This window comes from Colius striatus, chromosome 2 (genome assembly GCF_028858725.1).
Source record: "Colius striatus isolate bColStr4 chromosome 2, bColStr4.1.hap1, whole genome shotgun sequence".
Taxonomy (NCBI): Eukaryota; Metazoa; Chordata; class Aves; order Coliiformes; family Coliidae; genus Colius; species Colius striatus.
In genome coordinates this window covers 9,641,189-9,663,665 of record NC_084760.1, presented here as the reverse complement: position 1 = coordinate 9,663,665, position 22,477 = coordinate 9,641,189, and the positions used below count along the sequence as shown (strand labels likewise).

The 22,477-nt window shown below is 43.3% G+C and overlaps 2 protein-coding genes across 2 annotated transcripts in view; one reads left to right on the top strand and one right to left on the bottom strand.

Moving 5' to 3' along the window:
- The window catches only part of GJB7 (gap junction protein beta 7), a 45,495-nt gene extending 23,711 nt beyond the window's left edge, over window positions 1-21,784 (bottom strand). The window contains exon 1 of the mRNA XM_061989441.1: window positions 21,644-21,784. The gene's annotated coding sequence lies outside the window, so the exon portion shown is untranslated. The remainder of the gene's footprint in view (window positions 1-21,643) is intronic.
- C2H6orf163 (chromosome 2 C6orf163 homolog) lies at window positions 2-10,817 on the top strand. The gene is made up of 5 exons (XM_061989918.1): window positions 2-149; window positions 3,905-3,999; window positions 4,536-4,643; window positions 7,632-7,834; window positions 10,157-10,817. The coding sequence occupies exons 1-5, from the start codon at window positions 2-4 to the stop codon at window positions 10,599-10,601; spliced, it is 999 nt and encodes a 332-aa protein (XP_061845902.1). The 3' UTR covers window positions 10,602-10,817.
- Window positions 21,785-22,477: the final 693 nt, after the last annotated feature.

Below are 22,477 nucleotides of genomic sequence, written 5' to 3'. Positions count from 1 at the left end.
AATGATTAGAAGTCCAGATCTGGACTCCTTTCTTTGTTGTGCTGTATGTTCAAAAGTAATACCACCACCACCTTCCAACGCTACTTTTAATCGGATCCGGGAGTATAAGCCTTTCAGAACACGGTATTACACTCACCATGACATACTAGGTAAGTGAGCAGCTGAAATCCTTTCCTCATAGCCTGAAAGGCAGGAAAGCTTAGAGAGCTGTTGTACCCATCTGTTCTTGACAGTCAAAAAGGCATTCACGTCTTGGTAAGAAAGAGCTGTGCTTACCTTCTGAGGGTTGCTGAAACCAGTGTGTTTGCAGGAGGGACAAGGTCAGCCATCCCACCATGTATGAAGGCATGGCAGGATGAGAACTGGCTGAATGACAGAGTTGGCTGAATGACAGAGCCCAGAGGGTGGAGATCAATTGCACAGAATTGAGTGGGAGGCCTGTGGCCAGTGGAGTTCCACAGGGATCAGTTCTGGGGCCTGTCTTGTTCAACATCTTCATCACTGACCTGGATGAGGGGACAGAGTGTATCCTCAGCAAGTTCCCTGATGGGAGCAAACAGGGAGGACTGGCTGATTCCCCAGAGGCTGTGCTGCCATTCAGCAGGATCTCGACCGGCTGAAGAGTTGGGCACAGAGGAACCTCATGAGGTTCAACAAGGACAAGTGCAGAGTCCTGCAAACGGGAAAGAACAACCCCACACACCAGTACAGGCTGGGGGTCGAACTGCTGAAGAGCAGCTCTGCAGAGAGAGACCTGGGAATGCTGGTTGATAATAAGCTAAATATGAGCCAGCAATGTGCCCTCGTGGGCAAGAAGGCCAATGGCAGCCTGGGATGCATCAAGAAGAGTGTGGGGAGCAGGTCAAGGGAGGTTCTTCTCCCTCTCTGCTCTGCCCTGGTGAGGCCTCATCTGGAGTCCTGTGTCCAGTTCTGGGCTCCTCAGCTCAAGAGGGACAAGGAAGTGCTGGAGAGAGTCCAGTGCAGGGTCACCAAAATGATCAGGGGACTGGAGCATCTTTCATACAAGGAAAGGCTGCAGGAACTGGGGCTGTTTAGTCTGGAGAAGAGGAGACTGAGGGGAGATCTTATTAACATTTATAAATATCTAAATGGTGGGTGTCAGGAGGTTGGGGAACCATTTTTTTCTATAGTAGCTAGCAACAGGACAAGGGGTAATGGGATGAAGCTGAAACACAAAACATTCCACTTAAACATCAGAAAAAACTATTTCAGTGTGAGGTGAGGGAGCCCTGGCACAGGCTGCCCAGAGGGGTTGTGGAGTCTCCTTCCTTGCAGGTCTTCAAGACCCGCCTGGACATGTTCCTATGTGACCTGATCTAGGTGAACCTGCTTGAGCAGGGGGGTTGGACTAGATGATCTCTAAAGGTCCCTTCCAATCCCTACCATTCTATGATTCTATGATTCTGATTTCAGCATAATGAAGTGCAAAAGAGAATTAACTGTAGGACTGTTGGCAAATGTTTCCTAAGGCTCCAGTAGTTTAGGGAGATCCATACTTGACTAAACACTTGCAAAGATCATCCCCTCATCCTTCAACAGGACAGAGCTGGGATGTTTCATCCTGAATCCTGCCTTCTTATACATGATTCTACCTGCAGACCTTAGATTGAGGCTCTGGAGAGATTCTTGAGGTTTGATTTTTTTCAGGCAAACCACAATCAGAACCTCAACAATGAGGGAAAGCATTCATCTAGTTGAGGATCTAGCAAGAATCTGAAGTATTTTTGTATGCCACACATAATTGTCATAGAGTTTCTGATCAGCAGTGTAAAGTTTTGTAGAAATCTTACTGTGCATTTTAATTAACATGTGTTGTGAAGGGAAATGTTCTTGGTTTCTAGTTTAAATAATATGAAGAGAGCCCCAGCAGTAGGGTGCCGTGGATGTCTCTGAACGTGTGGCATCAGCCCCACATCGATACACACAGTGTAAATCTAGAAGGCCCATGACAGCCTGTTTTAAACTTATTTCTCTTTACTGATTAATATAGAGGCTTGTGGAAAAGCTATGCAATCAGAGCATAACATACTTGGTAAGATTTAAACCCTGTTGGACCTGTACTTTGTTGATTTAAATGAGTTGACCCCTTTATCTCATCCTGCTACTGTCTTCAATGTACTTCCTGTTAGCTCCATGAGAGGACTCTGCCTGGCCATGTAGGGTGAGGAAGAAAACTGGAATGAAAGAGCAAGGCTTAATCCTCCAGTGTCTATGTGAAAGCTGCATCTCCTGTGGCTTTATTTCATTTTGCTTTATAATAACCTAAGAAAATGTGACTCTGGCCCTGTTGAGCACAGAGAAACTAACCATGAGCCAGCAATGTGCCCTCATGGCCAAGAAGGCCAGTGGCAGCCTGGGATGCATCAAGAAGAGTGTGGGCAGCAGGTCAAGGGAGGTTAGCTCCCCCTCTCCTCTGCCCTGCTGAGGCCTCATCTGGAGTCCTGTGTCCAGTTCTGGGCTCCTCAGCTCAAGAGGGACAGGGAAGTGCTGGAGAGAGTCCAGCACAGGGCCACCAAGATGATCAGGGGACTGGAGCATCTTCCTTATGAGGAAAGGCTGCGGGAACTGGGGCTGTTTAGTCTGGAGAAGAGGAGACTGAGGGAGAATCTCATTACTATTTACAAGTATCTAAATGGTGGATGTCAGTAGGGTTGGACATCACTTTTTTTTATGGTATCTAGGAACAAGACAAGGGGTAATGAGATGAAGCTGGAACACAAAAAGTTCCATTTAAACATAAGAACAAACTCTTTCAGTGTTCAGGTGAGGGAGCCCTGGCCCAGCCTGCCCATGGAGGGTGTGGAGGCTCCTTCCTTGGAGGTCTTCAAGACCTTCCTGGACATGTTCCTGTGTGCCTTGATGTAGGTGGATCTGCTTGAGCAGGGAGATTGGACTAGATGATCTCTACAGATCCCTTCCAACCCTACCATTCTGTCATTCTGTGATTCCAGGAATGGGATCCAAAGCAAACCCAGGCTTGGCATTGAGTAGGAAAGGCAAAAGGGAAGGATCTGAAGTGAAGAAGTTTTGGGTTGCAGAAAGGCATCTTTATCCACTTCACTCTGCAGTGCCTTCTCTTCTGACAATCCTTGGTACTGAAGACCAGCCTTTTGAATGAGTTAGCAGGGCTGTTTGCTTTCACAGTATGTCTCCAGAAGATATCTTACTTACACTCCATCCATATTACTAAAGGGAGCATCCTTGGCCTAGGCCCTGTGAAGCAGCAGGGCTTACCTCCATGCTGCTTTGCCCCTCCTTTCTAGAGGGGATTAGCGGTGCTCAGGGAGCACTGGGGCTGCCTAGCCCCTGAGCAGCCACAGCAACCCTAGAGACAGAGGGATTGCTTTGCACACGTGTGCTCTGTTCCAAACACCTGAAATATTCTACTATATCCTCTTGAAAATATACTCTCGTGTCCCCCAAGAGTGGCATGAAGTAATCTGAGGGCATCTTGGGGCCTTGGAGGATTCTGAGGGCGTAAGGGATTCAAAAAGGGCACTGTCTTACCCATAGCATCTAAAGGAAGCAAAGCCGCCCCATGACATTTGGTTGCAGACCCAAGAAAGCTGAGGGCTGACCTATTGCTTGTGCCTTGTGGGTGACTATCAGGACAAGGGTCAGAAGGATGACCAGTCATACTCTCCTGATGTGCAGCTTTGCCTAGAAGGTGGGAGTTGGGTTCAGCACTTTCCTATTACACTTAGGAAACTGTCCACAAGCAGTAACAGTTATGTTTTACTATATGTGAAATGAGAGGATGTGGGTTTTAGCCCTTTGATTTTTTAATTCAGCTGCAGAACCAAGCAAAGGGGTCATGAGAGAGGGGTGGGTTTGTGCACTGTGGTTGTTTGCTGTGCATGGTCTGCTTCTGTTGGTTGTGCAGAGATTGGAGCAGACATTCAGAAAGAACAAGAAAGAAAGAAGGAGGCAGAGACAGAAGAGCGCATTGCAAAAATGAAAGCTGAACTTTTGTCTCAGGTAAATTGAATCATGCTTCTGTCATTTAAATGATGGTTGTTCTTTGGAAGATTCACTGTAACAAGAAAACAGTTAATACAGAACTTTGAGATCACTGCTAAAGAGCTGGCTTTAATTTCAGCTCCTCCTTTGTCCTCAGATTTCTGAGTGCACTTATTTCTCCAGTTTCTGATCACAGCAAAACAGACTTTAAATTAATAACATATTTTATATCTGGTCTGAAAATGGCCTCTAAAGCACACAAAAGTCACTAGTTTTTAAAGCTGTTCCTGTAAGATTCTGTTATGTTACATGTATATATAGTGGTTACAACTGTGAGGGCTCAATGCTGGTGTGTGGCTACATTTTGCCAGGAATCACTGCAATAAAATTGACAAATGTGCCAAAATGTATTTTGCCATCTCTTTTCAAGTTTAACTTGCTCTGATTTCTTAAATAGAAAAGACAGAACTAGTGATCATATAACCTCTGCTTCATCTTTCTGGCATGTTAATAGAATGAGAGCTGCTTTATTTAAATAATGATTTGTTTTAAAGGCTGAAATGCACAAGAAGGATGCAGTGGATGAAGCTCTCAAAGAGGCAGCTGCCAAGCACAGTGCATTTGTTCAAGTCCTTAAACAAAAACTTCGAAAGGAATTAAAGGTATGAAGCAGTTTGCTTTCATTATTGTGGAAATAGCTGGCATGACAGAGCCATGTGTTTGACAAGCAAGAATGTGATTCTAACTAAAAAAGAAATGTGTTTTTTTTAATGCTTGTCAAAACAAGGACCTTCATTCATCTGAGATTTCAACTATAGTGCCTGGAGAATTACTTGGTCTGAAAGATCATAGAATGGTAGGGGTTGAAAGGGACCTATAAAGATCATCTAGTCCAACCCCCCTGCTCAAGCAGATCTACCTGGATCAGATCACATAGGAACATGTCCAGGCGGGTCTTGAAGACCTCCAAGGAAGGAGCCTCCACACCCTCCATGGGCAGGCTGGGCCAGGGCTCCCTCACCTCAACAGTAACATAGTTTTTACTATGTTTAGATGGACCTTTTTGTGTTCCAGCTTCATCCCATTACCCCTTGTCCTGTTGTTAGATACAATAGAAAAAAGTGATGCCCCAACCTCCTGACACCCACCATTACATAGCAATGAGATCCAGTGTAAATATTAATGAGATCCCCAAAGACGACTGGCTTTGTGCTAGATGACATGTAAGTATGAAGTAGCTGGATTTTTAATTCACTTTCAGCCCATTTCACTTGTTAAAAACTGAATGGATCTTGTGGATTTTGTTGAAAATTCCTTGTCAGGCCTTGATTCAGGCAGTCACTGAACCTGATTCGATGCATTTCTTAAGGGCAGTTTAATACAGGTTTAACTTTGAATCTGTCCTGAAATTTCATGTCCATCAAGGCTAGAAAGATATTTCACTGATGTACTGAAACTGCACCCTAAGTGAGTTGGAGAAGAAAAATTGACCCCATGAAGCACAGCAACTGTAGCTTTGAGTGTCTACGCGTGCTTAGCACACACTTTGTATGGCTCTTTGCATGTCTGAGGAAAGACTCAGAGATAGATATACAGAGAGAAAGGAAGACATTTGCCCTCTGAGTCTGGGGCTCCCTGTTTTCTGCACCACTTCACAGGGCTTTTTAGCTCTGGAGCAACCAAGCAGTTCTCCGTCAGCCTGACAAAGTCTAACACCCGGCATTCTTGCTCTTGCAGCCCTCCACTGGCGGATGAGGGACGCACAGAAAATTGCTGCAGTGCTTTTTACTTTGGAATTTCACTTTATACAAGTTTCTAAATAGCTATCTGTTTATACTGCAGGCAGTCAAAGCAATGTGCTTGGCATCCCAAGAGGAAAAGCAGGGAGGTTTACAGTGGTCTTAAGTTTCTGACTGAGTTCATTCCGTTTTATGGAGCTGTTTTCTAAGGGAGCTCTGCCTTGTGCTGTCATAGCATCTGCTGACAATAGTTAGCAGAAGCTCAATTTCCTCATGTTTAACCGTTCAATTACTTGCCATAAGCCTATTATATATCTTTGTAGGCCTCAATGCTCAGGGTTTGAACACCTATCATTTGTCCTGATAACATTGTTTCCAGTGACTAAGGGCTAGGGAGCAGATAAGGAATCCTACAACTGAAACAAAAGAAGAGGCAGATGTAACTGAAGTGATTGCAAGATGGTTTAGATTTGGTGGTTTGTGTTTCTTGTAGTTCATTTTACTGAGATGTCTTAACAGTGAGCTAACTGTTCACTAGCAGCTAGCTTGGAGAGGCAGTGGCAAAAAATTTACTGTTAAAGCAAACAGTGGCAGGCAGTAAGGCATCTCACTGGATGAGCAACTGAAGTGTTTTTACATGTAGGATCAGCCAAAGACACCTGCTTTCAGCTGGCAGCCTCAGGAACGGCTTTTTGCAGTAGCGCTGATGAGGCTGTTCCACCACCACTAATGGTCAAATGGCTTTAGTTAGACTTCTTGTAAGAAGGTCTTACTATTTGTCACTCCACTTGTCAACATTAGACAAAGAGTATCCACAAAAATACACAGAACACAGAACTTACAGTTGGGTGTGCAAAGGATTTACAACATACCTCAGGTAACTCTGCTCATCCCTGTATCAGAAAACTTGCCAAGACCTAAGAAGCTAGAGTTTTCCCAATGATGTCTTGCTACTTCCACAAAAGACTGACTCATCATGGGTCTTGGAAAGAGCTGTGAATGGTGGCAAAGCAGCACTGGGCAGCAGTTGGGTTGGATTGCTCTCCTGACATGAGTTTGTCATGTCCTATAATAGTATATAGTATATATGTCCTATAATAGTAATATTGGTATATATTAAATTTATTGGTATATATTGAGTTGTCTGAGATTCCAGATATATCTATATCCTTCCAGACCACCTAACATGAGTATTGTCACAGAATAACACAGAATCACAGAATCTCAAGGGTTGGAAGGGACCTCAAAAGATCATCCAGTCAAACCTCCCTGCCAGAGCAGGATCACCTAGAATAGGTCACACAGGAACTCTTCCAGGTGGGTTTGAATGTCTCCAGAGAAGGAGACTCCACAACTCATCCGGGCAGCCTGTGCCAGTGCTCCCTCACCTGAACAGGGAAGAGATTCTTCCTCTTATGTTCCAGCTTGTACCCATTGCCCCTTGTCCTGTCATTGGCCATCACTGAGAACAGCCTGGCTCCATTCTCCTGACACGCACCCTTTAGGTATTTGTAAACATGAATGAGGTCACCCCTCAGTCTCCTCTTGTCAAAGCTAAAGAGCCCCAGCTCCCTCAGCCTTTCATCAGAAGGGAAGATCCATCATCTTTGTGGCCCTGCACTGAACTGCCTTTCTTGAACTCAGCCCAAGCAATATATTGCTGACAAGCACACCAAGGATCAGGCTCTTCTCCATCTCACTCTAAATCCATGCCACTATCTGGAGAGGTTTTGTGCCTTATGTATAAAAATGGATGATGTCAAATGTTGTTACAGTAAGTCACTGTAATTATGCCTTTATATTTTCCTGAAGTCTGTTCTGATGAGCTTTGCTGGGGATTGTTTGAAGACAACTGAACAATAAGTTATACTTACTTAAATCTACTTACACCTGCTTTTAATTTTGCTTAAGAAAGAGGTGAGGAAGGTGAAGGTGGAGATGCAGAAGTACATAGAGCATGAGTGGAAGAGAGAGACTGAAGCTGCCAAGCAGCGCATGGCTCACAGACTTCAATGTACCCTCATGGAGTGTGCCCGGGAGAAGATGCAAGCAGTGGCTGAGGCCAGGAAACAGGAGAGGGAGGCAGCTCTGGAGGAAGCAGCCAGGCAGCACAGGTACCCTTAATGTTTCCTCTGACTTGACTGGCAAACACAGTCTGCTAAAGAAAATGGCCAGAGTTGCATCAGCATTGCTCAGACGTGGGTCTGCTAGGAAAAGATCCAGAGATCCTTCAGAAAAAAACATATTTGACAATGTCAAGTGCCCAGCAAGAGGTGCTGTCTCATTTTCTCTCTGATACCTTGTGTAGAAGTAAAGCATATTTTGTTCTTAAAAGCAAGTATCACAGAGCCAACTGAGTTTTGCTTTTTATGGCAGATTTAGAGTCATCAGAAATAAAGATGTCCAGGGCCTCTTGTGCCATCCGTGACATCTAAACAATACTGCAAAAGATGTGTTCACATGGAGATTTGCAGGGTGCAGGAAATTCTACCCACACACATTAAGCATTTTGAATTAAACAGCTTTGATATCAAAATAATGACACACTCCTCTCCCTTAAGAGTAGAACACATTTCATTTTGTGACAGCACACACAACAAAGTAACACTGTCACGCTCAGAAGTTCAGTTCAGGCGTGTTCCTTTGTAAGATGCCTTTTTTTTCCAATACCTGATTTAACACATCCATTTTCACTACTATAGTATGCCCTTTCTGAGAATGATAAATTGCATTCTGCAGAAACTTAGCTGGTCTCTTTAACTTCTCATGCTAGTGGAGTACTGCAAAAATATCTCCAGCAAAGCAGAGGGAGCAATTACAAAGGGTAGAAATTGTTTTCTCTACATTGAAATCATAGAATCATAGAATGGCAGGGGTTGGAAGGGACCTTTAGAGATCATCTAGTCCAACTCCCCTGCTCAAATAGGTCCACCTAGATCAGGTTGCATAGGAACATGTCCAGGCGGGTCTTGAAGACCTCCAAGGAAGGAGACTCCACAACCCCTCTGGGCAGCCTGTGCCAGGGCTCCCTCACCTCAGCACTGAAATCAGAGTTTTTGCTTATGTTTAAGTGGAACTTTTTGTGTTCCAGCTTCATCGCATTACCCTTTGTCCTGTTGCTAGCTACTATAGAAAAAAGGAATGTCCCAACCTCCTGACATCTACCCTTTAGATATTTGTAAATATTCATGAGATTCCCCCTCAGTTTCCTCTTCTCCAGACTAAACAGCCCCAGATTCCACAGCCTTTTCTCATATGAAAGATGTTCCAGTCCCCTGATCATCTTGGTGGCCCTGTGCTGGACTCTCTCCAGCACCTCCCTGTCCCTCTTGAGCTGAGGAGCCCAGAACTGAACACAGGATTCCAGATGAGGCCTCAGCAGGGCAGAGGAGAGAGGGAGAAGAACCTCCCTTGACCTGCTGCCCACACTCTTCTTGATACATCCCAGGCTGCCATTGGCCTTCTTGGCCACGAGGGCACATTGCTGGCTCATGGTCAGTTTATTGTCAACCGGCACTCCCAGGTCTCTCTCTGCAGAGCTGCTCTTCAGCAGGTCAGCCCCCAGCCTGTACTGGTGCATGGGGTTGTTCCTTCCCAGATGCAGGACTCTGCACTTGTCCTTGTTGAACCTCATGAGGTTCCTCTCTGCCCAACTCCCAAGCTGGTCAAGATCCCACTGAATGGCAGCACAGCCTCTGGGGAATCAGCCAGTCCTCCCAGTTTGGTGCCATCAGTGAACTTGCTGAGGGTACACTCTGTGCCCTCATCCAGGATTGCTGATGAAGATGTTGAACGAGAGTGGCCCCAGAACCCATCCCTGTGGAACAACACTAGCCACAGGCAAAATATTTGTCTGAATAACCTAAATGGGTGCCTGATGCCCCATGCTTTATGTGTCCACGAGCCAAGTGTGGTGAACAGCATCCATAGTGTTTTGACTATGTAACATAAATGATATGCTTTACTCCTGACATGCTGGCACAAATATGTTCTCAGTACCATTTCAGCAAAACTACAGATGGACCTGTAGTCTAGAAATCAGTTCTTAGATTTCCCTTCAAGACAGCATTTTTAGTTGGTGGCAGAATTGTTCAAAGTCTATTTGAAAATCAATGTATGCTGAAGTGCTAGCTCAAAGAAAGACCTGAATGAAGAGTGAGAAAGCAATCCTTTATATTTTTCCTTTGAAAGCAAGTGTCTTTAAATTATCACTGTGACACATAGAGGAATAGAATCTTCCGCAGCTGCCTTTCTCTGCAACATCCATGGCCTTCTTTTATTGATTTCAGAGGTCCTACATCAAGTTCTGATATTGTATATACTTATAGTTGATTAAGAGAGGTTTTACAACAACATGAATAAACCTAAATTGTTTTTTTTTTAAATGATTTAATAACAGCTATTCCCTATACATCTTCTTTTTCTTTTTTAAACAGAAAGGACTTAGAACAACTCAAAGAAGAAAGAATGTTAGCTGAGGAACTATATCGTAAGAGTATAGAGCAACTGAACAAAGAAAAACATCGTGACATTAATATTGCCCTGAGTATCACACAAAAAGAGAATCAAATTGAGATTGAAAAACAGCTCAAAGAAGCAGAGGCCCTACATCTTGATGACCTGGAAAAAGTGATGGCTACACTGAAAGCGGCAGAGGAACAGGTAAAGACTCTCACACAAAAACTGAAGAAGATGACAGAGTGGAAGGACAGCCTGGAAACTGAAATACAAATAACAAGACAAGTTTTTCAGAAGTACATTGATGCCACATTTCCTAATCTGTCCTCTGGACAAGCAGATTTTATTCTGCCACTCAGAAAAGCATTTCAACAGAACACCCCAGAAGAAGCAGAGGAAGTGCAAGGAATGTTACAGGACTAGTATTAGAAACGTGAGATTCACAGCCATGGGTAAACAGAACTACAAACAGGTGATACTGAAAAATAAATTCATCTCTGTTCACTGCAATATATGAGTGTGGTTAGAATGATACAGAAAAAAATCACCTCTACAGTCAAAAATGAAGTGATGAGCCATGCTTGAGTCTGAGACTCAGCCTGCCTACACATCTCATTTGTCTGCCCTGTGTAATAAGACTTCTCAGAGCATTCACTTAGTATTCACTAAAGCTTTGTGTCTATCTCATTGGTTACTTGTTGATCTGAAAACACTGTATGGCCTCTTCAGCTGAGGAATGTAGAGGAGCTGGGTTTTACTGTGGTTGATAGAAGGAATAATATGGTGAAGGAAACTCTCTGTAGGCACCTCGTTTAAAGGAATTGTTAAGACAGCAATCTGTGCTCTTTTACAAAATCCTGTTTTCCACATGTTCAAAAACAGCCTTAGAAAACAAAGAGGTGGAATAATCTCACAGATAACCATCACACTGCCAAACTAAGAAATGAGGACAAGTGAAGTCACTGGTTTCCTGTGGAACAGGCTAATTCTTATACAATACTTTGAACAGACATTTAACATGCTCTGGCACTGTCTCTGACCTAAATGCTTGTGAAACCTTACCTCACTGGTTTATGGAAGCTCTTTCCATGCAGAGCTAATGTGCCCTATTTGTTTCCCCTCATGCTCCCAATGAAAAGAATCCAAGCTTCGTGTTCACATCTGCCTAATCAAATGCATGAACTGCACAGATCCCAAGAAGAAACTCATGCTTATATCATAAAAGTTCTTCACCAGTCTGAAATACTCCATAAGCTCTAGAATGCATTTTTTAAAGAGAACATTTACATGTACATTAAGAACAAAAGTCTTTTGGAACTACAGGAGTAAAATACTGGAACTAAAGTACTAGCAGCTACATCAAGAAATACCTAAAGCTGATGAGTGCTTTCTGTTGTGTTAGCTGACTAAAAGCTCATCTCAACACACACATTGGAGACCACAGGCACAGTAGCAGCTGGGGGAACCCCAAAAACCCCATCAAGGAATGAGGCACCAACACAGCTCCTCCTGGGATATCCCAGGGGAGCATCAGCCCTTTGGAGAGGGACTGAGACCCATCATCAGAGAGGCATTTTGGAGCACCTTGCAGACTGAGGGTGGATACAGCCCAGAGGTATGGGATTCCTTATGGGATGCAGGGAAGAGTGTCTTAGGATTGCACAGGGATTACACAAAGGCTTATTATGGGATGCTTAAAGAACCAAAGTTGGGGAAAGGGGAATTGAGGTGTTTTTTTAAGAAAAAAATAAGTTGCCCTGTCTTACAGGATTAGGTCACTTTTTATCTGGGATACAGTAGCAGTGACTGATACAGACTGTGGCTGTCTACAGGGGTAGTTGTTCTCTGGGTACCTCAGTCATCCAGTTAAGACCAAGGGCTTCTGTGAGTGTACATAGAATCATAGAATCATAGAATGGTAGGGGTTGGAAGGGACCTTTGAGATCATCTAGTCCAACCCTCCTGCTCAAACAGGTTCACCTAGATCAGGTCACATAGGAACATGTCCAGGCAGGTCTTGAATACCTCCAAAGGAGACTCCACACCCTCCCTGGGCAGCCTGTGCCAGGGCTCCCTCACCTCAACAGTGACGTAGTTTTTCCTTATGTTTAAATGGAACTTTTTGTGTTTCAGCTTCATCCCATCACCCCTTGTCCTGTTACTATCTACTATAGAAAAAAGGGATGTCCCAACCTCCTGACACCCACCCTTTAGATATTTATAAATGTTAATAAGATCTCCCCTCAGTCTCCTCTTCTCCAGACTAAACAGCCCCAGTTCCTGCAGCCTTTCCTCGTATGAAAGATGTTCCAGACCCCTGATCATCTTGGTGGCCCTGTGCTGGACTCTCTCCAGCAGTTCCCTGTCCCTCTTGAGCTGAGGAGCCCAGAACTGGACACAGGACTCCAGATGAGGCCTCACCAGGGACCCTCCTGACCTACAGCCTTGGCAGCATGTTTGGAGACTGGCAACAGGGGCTCAAGATTTGGTCAGCTGTGTTGTATTTATATGTACTGCAGGGACACTCAGGTGTGTGCACAGCACATAGAGCATATAACAGGGTGTCAGACACTGGTGTTGCTTCTCATTGCCTTTTGGGAAGGGGAAACCATTTTGGTTTACTGCTTTCAAAGGTCAAGGTGAAATTGTGTTGTCTCTCCTTAGAAACATTATATCCTCTTAAGTCTCTGCACTTGGTTGTGTAGAGGTGAAAGGAATCAGACCCTGGCCTAAGCAAACAGCACTGCTATATAAACAGATAGGCAAGATGGCAAGCAGTAGAATCTCCAAGGGACCTGGAGATCCATTTGCCATGGACACAGTTTGGTATTTTGGGGAAATATTTTAGGAAGTAAAGTATCTCACTAAGCTTGAATGAAGAAATTTATTAATTGGAGTTGGCTGGCAAGCTGAAAAAAAAGGCCATTTTTCATATTCTGTCATTTTCTGCATGTCACACGCTTAACTAAAGAAATTTGTGAGTACATGAGCTATTGGTAGCTAATAAATATGAGGACTTCAGACACACAAGCCAGCCTTTCATTGTGTGAAGTAGAGACAGCATATGTTTGTTGGCTTGATTCTGTTCCCATTTGAGAAGGATTGCAGCATGAGAAGTAACACTGCCTGCTTTCCTTGCACTCTGAATCAGAGAGAGCATGAATACGTGCTTTTTTGGCTGTATGTCTGAGTGATGCAAATAAAGGAGCTTTCAGGTGACATCTGGATCCCATGGTACTGGTGAGGGCACATGCTGGTGGCAGAGAAAACCAAGAGCAGGGAGCTGTAATGCTGCAAAGAATAATACAGAAAATAGCATTTCTCTCTTAGTCATTCCAGAGATGTCTAAAATTGCCAGCAAGTACCATAGTCTCAGGAAGAGTGAAACTTTCTGTCTAAGGCAATGCTATAAAAGACTGAAAAGCAGGTTGTCTGACTGCCAAACTGGTAGGGAGCTCTGGAGTATGGCCGATAAGCAGCTGATTAATAAACTAGAGCCATCTTGCTCGTTAGTCTCTCAAAGGTCTGCGGGAGAGATCTGTGATGTCTGAAAAGAGGATATGCAGATTGTGAAATCTCTGAATGCCTGGCATGGAGAAATGAAGTGTGAAAGCAATTAAGGATGCTGGTAGCATTTGGAGTGTGAGCGCCCGCTGTCTGTGTGTGTGTGAGGCAATTAATGAACCTCACGGGCAACAGACCGCAGAATGACTTCACTCTGTCTGTGCATGGGTGTAATGTGCCCACACAGATATGAACCAAGTAGCTGGGATTTAAGTTACTGATGTGATTTCCTTTGCTGGGCTTTAATTAAAAGCAGTTCAGCATTAAATTTACTGCTAGTTAAAATAAAGACTGAATAAAGGAATATGAGTGACTAATTGCAAAATGCTTCAAGTGACTGGTGGGAGATGCAGATGCTGGAAGAGCTAGCATTAATATCGACTAGTAGGTACAGTACCCGGGTGTTTTGGGGATATCTAGGGAGGATTCTGCCTGGAGACATGTTGGCAGTGACCAGAGCAAAAGACAAATCCAAGAAGGAAGACTGGGACCATAGCAAAGATAAAAACATCCTGGTGAGTGAGGAAACCTGTGCCTCCTCCACTGAAGTTTCCTGGGACTAGCAGTTAACACATCACCTTAGCTTTCTTTGGGCTAGTGGGCAAGCCAAGAGTTAGGTAAAGAGCTTGACTCACAACAGCTAGGAGATTAACTCCGAGTAGAAGGAGGAATAAAACTGCTGTACCCCAACTGTGATATGGTCACCAAAATCTTGGCTCTTCTTTTAGCTGATCAACAGTTTGTCTTGCTCTTTTTTAAACCCTCTCTAGCACTTTGTTTTGGCTGCTTCTAAGGATATGGCTAAGGATATTCTTATTGTTGGATCTTGTCTTTCTTTTGCATACTTGATTTTTCCAATAGACAGCAGCAATCCTCTGTTATACTTGTCCTAAAACTTGAGTGACTAGAGAAAAGTCCTACCCCTTAATGTGTCTGAGCACCATATTTTTCAGCTATTTTTATCATAAGATTACATTCTTCCTTCTTATAATAAACTTTCCAAAAGTCATAGGCACTTTCAGTTTGCTTATTTGAAAACTTAAACCACGCTATAAATGGAATACTGCTGGCCAAACTACAGCTCCACTGAATTCTATCTTTTCCTACAACTTGTTGGAAATTTATACTGCTGATGCCAGGTTAATTGGAGGGCTCTGGGTACAACTGTGCTCCTAGCCACAAAAGCTGCAGTCCCTTCCCTGTGCTGCCTATGCATCAAGAAGAGTGTATCAAGAAGAGTGTGGGCAGCAGGTCAAGGGAGGTTCTGCTCCCTCTCTCCTCTGCCCTGGTGAGGCCTCATCTGGAGTCCTGTGTCCAGATCTGGGCTCCTCAGCTCAAAGAGGGACAGAGAAGTGCTGGAGAGAGTCCAGCACAGGGCCATCAAGATGATCAGGGCACTGGAACATCTTCCTTATGAGGAAAGGCTGTGGGACCTGGGGCTGTTTAGTCTGGAAGAGACTGAGGGGGGATCTCATTAATATTTACAAATATCTAAATGGTGGGTATAAGGAGGTTGGGACATCCCTTTTTTTAATTGTATCTAGCAATAGGACAAGGAGTAATGGGATGAAGCTGGAACACAAGAAGTTCCATTTAAATATAAGAAAAAACTCTTTCAGTGTTCAGGTGAGGGAGCCCTGGCACAGGCTGCCCAGGGAGGGTGTGGAGGCTCCTTCTTTGGAGATCTTCAAGACTCTCCTGGACACATTCCTATGTGATCTGATCTAGGTGAACCTGCTTGAGCAGGGGGGTTGGACTAGATGATCTCTAAAGGTCCCTTCCAACCCCTATCATTCTGTGATTCTATGGCATCCCACAATGATTCCTAATTTTTGTGGGGTTTTTTTTGCCCTTACCTGCCCAGTGCTGCAAGTATTAGGTTTTGGAAAAGAGTAGTTGAACTTTGAAGCTAGCATCAGAGCTACTTTGGTTCTATAGCTAAGGTGTTCATTTAGGTATCTTTGATATTTTTCTGGTAGTCCCTCTTTAGGCTGAGGTTTATAATCCTAGTTTTTACACAGTTACTATTTTCAATGTGGATTTAAAAGTCAGTGACCTGGACCTTTGGCCTTAAGCTTCACCTTGAGGGATCTTATAATTTCATTATATTGGGAGGCATCTGATGCTGAGACACTTAGCTATTCTGGTGAGAACCTGAAGCCCTTCTGTGACATTTCCTTTAAAATACTAAACATGTCTTTCTGCAAGAAAGGTTAATTTCTCAGTAAACTGATTAGATGGTTCTATCTCATTAAAAAAAAACTGTTTTCTGCTCTCCTGCTTCTATCTGAACAACTTCACTATACATGTTTGGTGACTTTTCAGCTGTCACGTCTCATTTCTTGGTCACAAAGGACATTTCTAATAGCAGTAATAACCTGTACTTGCATATACCCTTACCTATGTTTTGAGGAAGCTGGATTTGTGTATACTGGTATATTATAAACACCTCCTTTGTATATAAGAATGAAATTTGGAGACTTTTGAAATAAAGGTCATTGTAACAAGAGGAGGTGAATTCATAGAAAGGTTACCTGGACTAGAACAATTGATTGCATTAAACCTTTAGAGCTGTCATGAGAAAATGACTGGGGAGTCAATTCTCAACATACTGTTCAGCTGGATACAAATTCTTTTTGTTCCCAGTCTGACTTGGTAAATTACTCACGTAAGCTGCTGTTTACAGACATAGAATCATACAATCATAGAATGGTAGGGTTGGAAGGGACCTTTAGAGATCATCTAGTCCAACCCCCCTGCAGAATCAGGTTCACCTAGATCAGGTCACACAGGATCATGTCCAGGAGGGTCTTGAAGATCTCCAAGGAAGGAGCCTCCACACCCTCCCTGAGCAGCCTGTGCCAGGGCTCCCTCACCTCAACAGTGAAATAGTTTTTTCTTGTGTTTAAGTGGAACTTTTTGTGTTTCAGCTTCATCCCATTACCCCTTGTCCTGTTGCTAGATACCATCGAAAAAAGTGCTGCCACAACCTCCTGACATCCACCCTTTAGATATTTATAAATGTTAATAAGATCTCCCCTCAGTCTCCTCTTTTCCAAGCTGAACAGCCCCAGTTCCCACAGCCTTTCCTCGTAAGAAAGATGCTCCAGTCCCCTGATCATCTTGGTGGCCCTGTGCTGGACTCTCTCCAGCACTTCCCTGTCTCTCTTGAGCTGAGGAGCCCAGAACTGGACACAGGACTCCAGATGAGGCCTCAGCAGGGCAGGGTAGAGGGGGAGAAGAACCTCCCTTGACCTGCTGCCCACACTCTTCCTGATGCTTCCCAGGCTGCCATTGGCCTTCTTGGCCACGAGGGCACATTGCTGGCTCATATTTAGCTTATTATCAATCAGGACTCCCAGGTTTCTCTCTGCAGAGCTGCTCTTCAGCAGTTTGACCCCCAGCTTTAAATAGTCTGGGAATGTGTCTCTTGAAAGTCCTAAACCTCTCCTCTAAGGTCTGACGTCTTCTGACCACCAAGTACTTGCTCCTTCTGGCTTCTGACTTTCACTGGATGGATGAATTAAGACGCAAGCACTTGTTAAGTGAAGCAAACTAGGTATCAGGTCTCCTTAACCATATTTTCCATATCCAAAGCTTTATTCAGGGATGTTAACAGGTTCTCATAAAACATGAATTCAAGCAGAACTGTTCTTAGCTGATGCAAATAATGTGTATGCAAGTAAATGCATTACTACTGTACTTGTGCCCCATTCCCTTTAACTTGACTTCTAACCCAAAAGGTAGGGGGAGGACATGATAGATATGCTTCCTTGTCCTCTGTGTTACTGCAATGAGTCCTGGGCAGGCCACCTGGATACAAGCAAATTCCAGCTTGTGAGTACATGGTTATGAGAATGTGAGTGCCCTTTGTGTTACGAGGAAGAGGAAAGTATAACACTGAAAATGTACTGCAAACAGAATTCATCATTCTTCTTTAAGCCTTTCCATCAGTTTGTGCTTAAACAGAACCAACACAGAGGGTTTTAAGTAGCTGCACTTTCAAAGTCAATGTTCTCTTAATTCTTCTTTAGGTAGATAAAAAAAGGAGAATTTTTTCTTTCTTGTAGCAGAAAGAAAACTCACATTATTTAAGGCGTTTTATGGCTATGTTTGCTTGCAGTCTTTATAGTAAGACACATGGGTCCAATGTGTTAGAAGTGAATCATTTATACAGCTCACCTGATACTTCAGCAGAAAAAGTATGAAATAAAGTCCATAGCAGAAACTTGTGAAGGCTTTTACCAGGTATGAACTGCCATGGTTGAACACATATGCAAGTCATCTGAAGATAGGCTGTCTCGGAGAAAGGAAAGTGTAGCTTGTGTCCTTTATGAAGAGGACCTTTATGAAGAGTTGCTGGCAAATGCTACAGGAGAGTTTCAGAAAATATCTGAGGCCTGCAAACTCACTAACCCAAAAGAGACAGGGTGCACATCTCAAGTATATCAAACCACTAAACTGGTCCTGACATTATTCTAGCATTGTCAAGGCTAATATCTCAACACCAGCTCAGTCAGCAGTGAAACTCAAGTGTCAATGTTCCTCAAAGTACTGCAGGGCTACAAGGCAGCATTAAAGATAGAGTCCATTGGGGAGTAACTCTTAGTACAGACTCTCTTCACTTGTACAAAAGGAGGTTTTCCTCATTAAAGCTGGAAAGTTACTCTGGACTTGGAGCTACATACTGAAAATAGACTTCACCCCTTCATTTTCTGAATTGAGTACCCTCACCTATCACTACCTTCAAGTGAGGCCACATTCTTTCATACAGTGGAGTGTCACACAGTAAAATTGGATTAAAGAATCATCCTCCCCACTCTCTCCTTTTATTCTGGCCCAGCCGTTCTCTTTGGTGCTGTGAACTGGATCAGGGACATGATTCCTATTTGAAAGGGGAGAACTGAGAATCTGGGCTACACAAATATATGTCAACTTTTTTGTAATAAAACAGGACCTTTGCTCTTGTTGCAATAGAGAACAAGGTAAATTCTTGCTGGCATGTTTAATGCATCATCAGTAGTCATGTGGGGAATGCAGAGGAGCTGGCTACTGCTGTAATGCTTATGTTAAGTTTTCCCTAAACTCTTGCACCTCTGAGACTGACTCTTGTTTTGTGTTGGGGGTTGTTGTTTTGTTTGGGGTTCCTTACAAAACTTTTTTCTTTACTAGAAACTAAGAGTCACATTAGTGATCACTTCTGAGTAATAACCTGGACAAGTCTAGGTTTAAAGTTAACTGCCTGAGGTGTGTTTCTTTACAGGGCAACACTTCAATTCCACAACAGTAAACATTTTTGACTTCTGGCTTTCATCTATAAATATATTTAACCCAAGCATTGACTCCTCTTGCTAACAAAGAACCAGAAAGCAAAGGCAACAGATGCCATCACTGTGATGAGGAAGAGGAAGCAGTTCAAGGAAATAAAAAATAGATGTATCTCCCATTTCCTAATGTGTTTAATCAATATCAGAAAACAGCTGTGAAACCATTATTCTTGTAACCAAGCAGGTGGACCTGCTTTAGCAGGGAAGTTGGACTAGATGATCTCTAAAGGTCAACCTTCCAACCCTACCATTCTATGATTCTATGAACCAGCTTATATTCATCACCCTTTCTATTTGGGGACTGATTGAATAGAAATGGTAATTTCTCTCTGCATAATTTGGAACAGCAACTAGTAACACTCAAGAATATCTGTATACAGTCAGTAATATCTATCTTTTGACTATTAAACAGAGAGTGCCCTTTACAAGATTTGCTGACCTCTGATGGATAAAGACTCCTACGCAGTTTGAAATACTCCATTTATTAATGAGAGAAATCAGATTTCCATCACAAACTAGACTGATCCTTTCCTCTGTTACAAAACACATTAGGTGAAACATTACTGTAGTCAAGAGCAGAAACTTCCCAGGCCATCTCATAAACCACGTGAGAGAAATTGTTTCAAACCATGGCTCAGATAAGGCTACAATACACAGTTCAGTTCAGTACGATGAGCTTTGGAAATGAAAGCTTGGAATTACTAACTTTACTGCCAAGGAAAAGTTCTTATGTTTTTAACTCTGCTGCCAAAGGGGACTGTATTGGCTGGGTACTGGAGAGCTGCTGGCTGGCTTTGCTGGAAACCTTGCAATGTTACAGAAACCACCAGCCACCCAGTCTGCTGCAGGTGGGACATGAACTGTAATTCACTGACATTACTTATTACTGGTCAATTAGAGATGCACTCATGTGACTGAGGCCTTGATCTGTATCTATGCTGTGCAAGCTGACATGCTTGTGCAAGCTTGCCAATTCTGAACTGAGCTCCCTAGAGACCATCCTCTGCAGGGCTTTCACCGAAGACAATGAGGAGTTGGATTCCTTTCATGGTATGACATGAGACCACTATGATGTTGTCAGAGAATTCCTGGAAAGCTGCCAAAGAGGCAGAAAAGCCTTCTTTTATTCCATTCAGAAGGGAAATAACCTGGGATTCTCTATGCACACCACACCAGCAGAATTCTTTCAGTACCTGCCCCCAAATCTTTTTAGCTTTAAATCCAAGGTTAAGATGTTGGAATGTACATTGTTCAAGGATCTCCCTGAACAGAAAGCTTTTAATACTGTAAAAGGCTTAAAGTCTTAGTTTCATCTGTTCCTTTGCTTGGTTCTATCTAAGTAGCAATATGTCAAGTGACTTGGAGTGGGTCTTGAAAGTCTGGCAGCAGAAGAGGACAATTGTGGTGTTCAAAGACTTCCCAAAGAACTTAGCTCATTTGGAAGTGAACAATATGGATTCAACTCTGTAAGCCCTAGAAGATTCTAAAATCCCTCCTGCATTATTTTTCCTTTGAGAATACTAAACCTTCATGTCTTTCTTTTCTTCTGGTGAAAAAAAATACGGCTTCTGGTTACCGTAATCTGGAACATAAAATCAGTATTCATCTTATTTTAATTGCCTTGCAGGCCTTATTTAGGACAAAAAGATCTGTGCTTCAGCAACTTACTGATCTGTTCTCCCCCAAATGCTGGCACAGGAGGCAGACTGGAAAACCTGAGAGGTATCTTACTGTCTAAAGCCCATCATGACCCCACAGGGAGAATGGCATCTGGTGTTATTTAGTGGCTTTTTCCTGGTTCTCAGTATGTTCCTGTCAGACTGCTTTCCTTTTGTATTTTGGTAAATCCAACTTATGGCATTAAGGAGTGTCTGAGTTCAAACATGCTGTGTGGATTTGTCACCATGAGCAAGGTTCCCAGCACTGCTACAGATCTCCTTCCACAACTCCTGGCAGTGATGTTCTTACAGCACTTTCTACTGAACTATCTTTTAAAAGCTGGAATTGTCCTTCCAGTAAAAGGCTTGCAGGCATGATACCAAGCATTGTATTATATCAGCATAGTACTGGAAAAGCTGGGTGTCAGCTGATATCACTGTGACTTTTTACTGAGGCTAGCAAAACTCTTCACATTTCCCCTGTCCTTGCAAGTTATCTTAATGAATTTGATGTGATGTGGACCAGAGGAGTGGTGAGAGACTGTCAAAAGGACTGACAGCAGTTTTAACCACCTTCTTGAATCTTTGTTGGAGGCAGGAACTTCTTGTAGAATATGTGGCAGCAGTTTCTTTCTCTCTCCCCCTGGAAGTGACTGTCATGTGGTGTCACAGTATGTGCACATCCAGTATGTATGCAGAGGATAGGTACCACAACAGGTTTTTTTACAAGTACTTCAATGCTTTTGACTAATCTACTGAAGCCACAGTCAAGGAAAGCAGACCCAGCACAGAAAGGTGTGAAAGCTTTCAAACTAGCATCTTTGAGGAGGTACAATACTCATATAGTGTCATCTCTCAGCTGTATTTCACCTTCACATCCACCCCTCAAGATGCATGTGTAGCCCATTTTTCTTACCTGTTATATTATCTTCCCTTCTTGGCTCCAAATGGTGGAAATAGTTACTCTGCTACTGTGGGAACATCTCTACTTTAGCTGCAGGCCTCTTGTTAGCCCCAAGCCTTCCATGGGACATGGAAACAGTTTTTTCCTTCACTTACAGGTCAGAAACAAAGTAGTCCATGGCTGCCTCACCCCACAGGTAACCACAGAAGTGAGTGCTAGGAGTATCTGTCTTCATTAAAAGTAGGGGATGCAATGCAGGAACAAAGCAAGAGGCTGTTTCATGCCTGCCCTGAGCACAATAACATTCCAATCTGGTGCTGTGTAAATGTTTGATCTGCTGCTCATATTTTAAGGTGTGGCTTGGGTAAGTTCTACTTGATTGAGACAGGTTTACTGCCAGATATGCCCATCAATACATAGTTATTAACTCAAGCTTTTAGAAAGTTTTACATTGCTGGTGTTTTCTAGGCCCTTCTAGAGGAAGTGTGGTGCAGGCAGGATACAGATCTTAACAGGCTTTAAACTTTCTTTTGGTTTAAATGTTCTCTATTTACCCATTTAGATGTCTACCTAGAGTGCTGTGAAGTTTATGGCATAAGCAAGAGATTAAAGAAATGATCAGCACAGTTTGTGAATCCAGGGTCATCCACAAAGCTTATTTCTAAGCTTTAATACCAGTGTGAGCTTCCCTCAAAAACTCTAGAAGGAAGGGTCTTCAGAGTGAGTGAAAGGGGATGTCTTTTTGCAGAGCAGTAGAACTGTCTCCTGAAGTAAAGAATTGTGTCAAGTGCAGCCACCAGGCTTGGAACTGCCATAAAAATCCTTGCTTTGCTCAAAGTGACCATC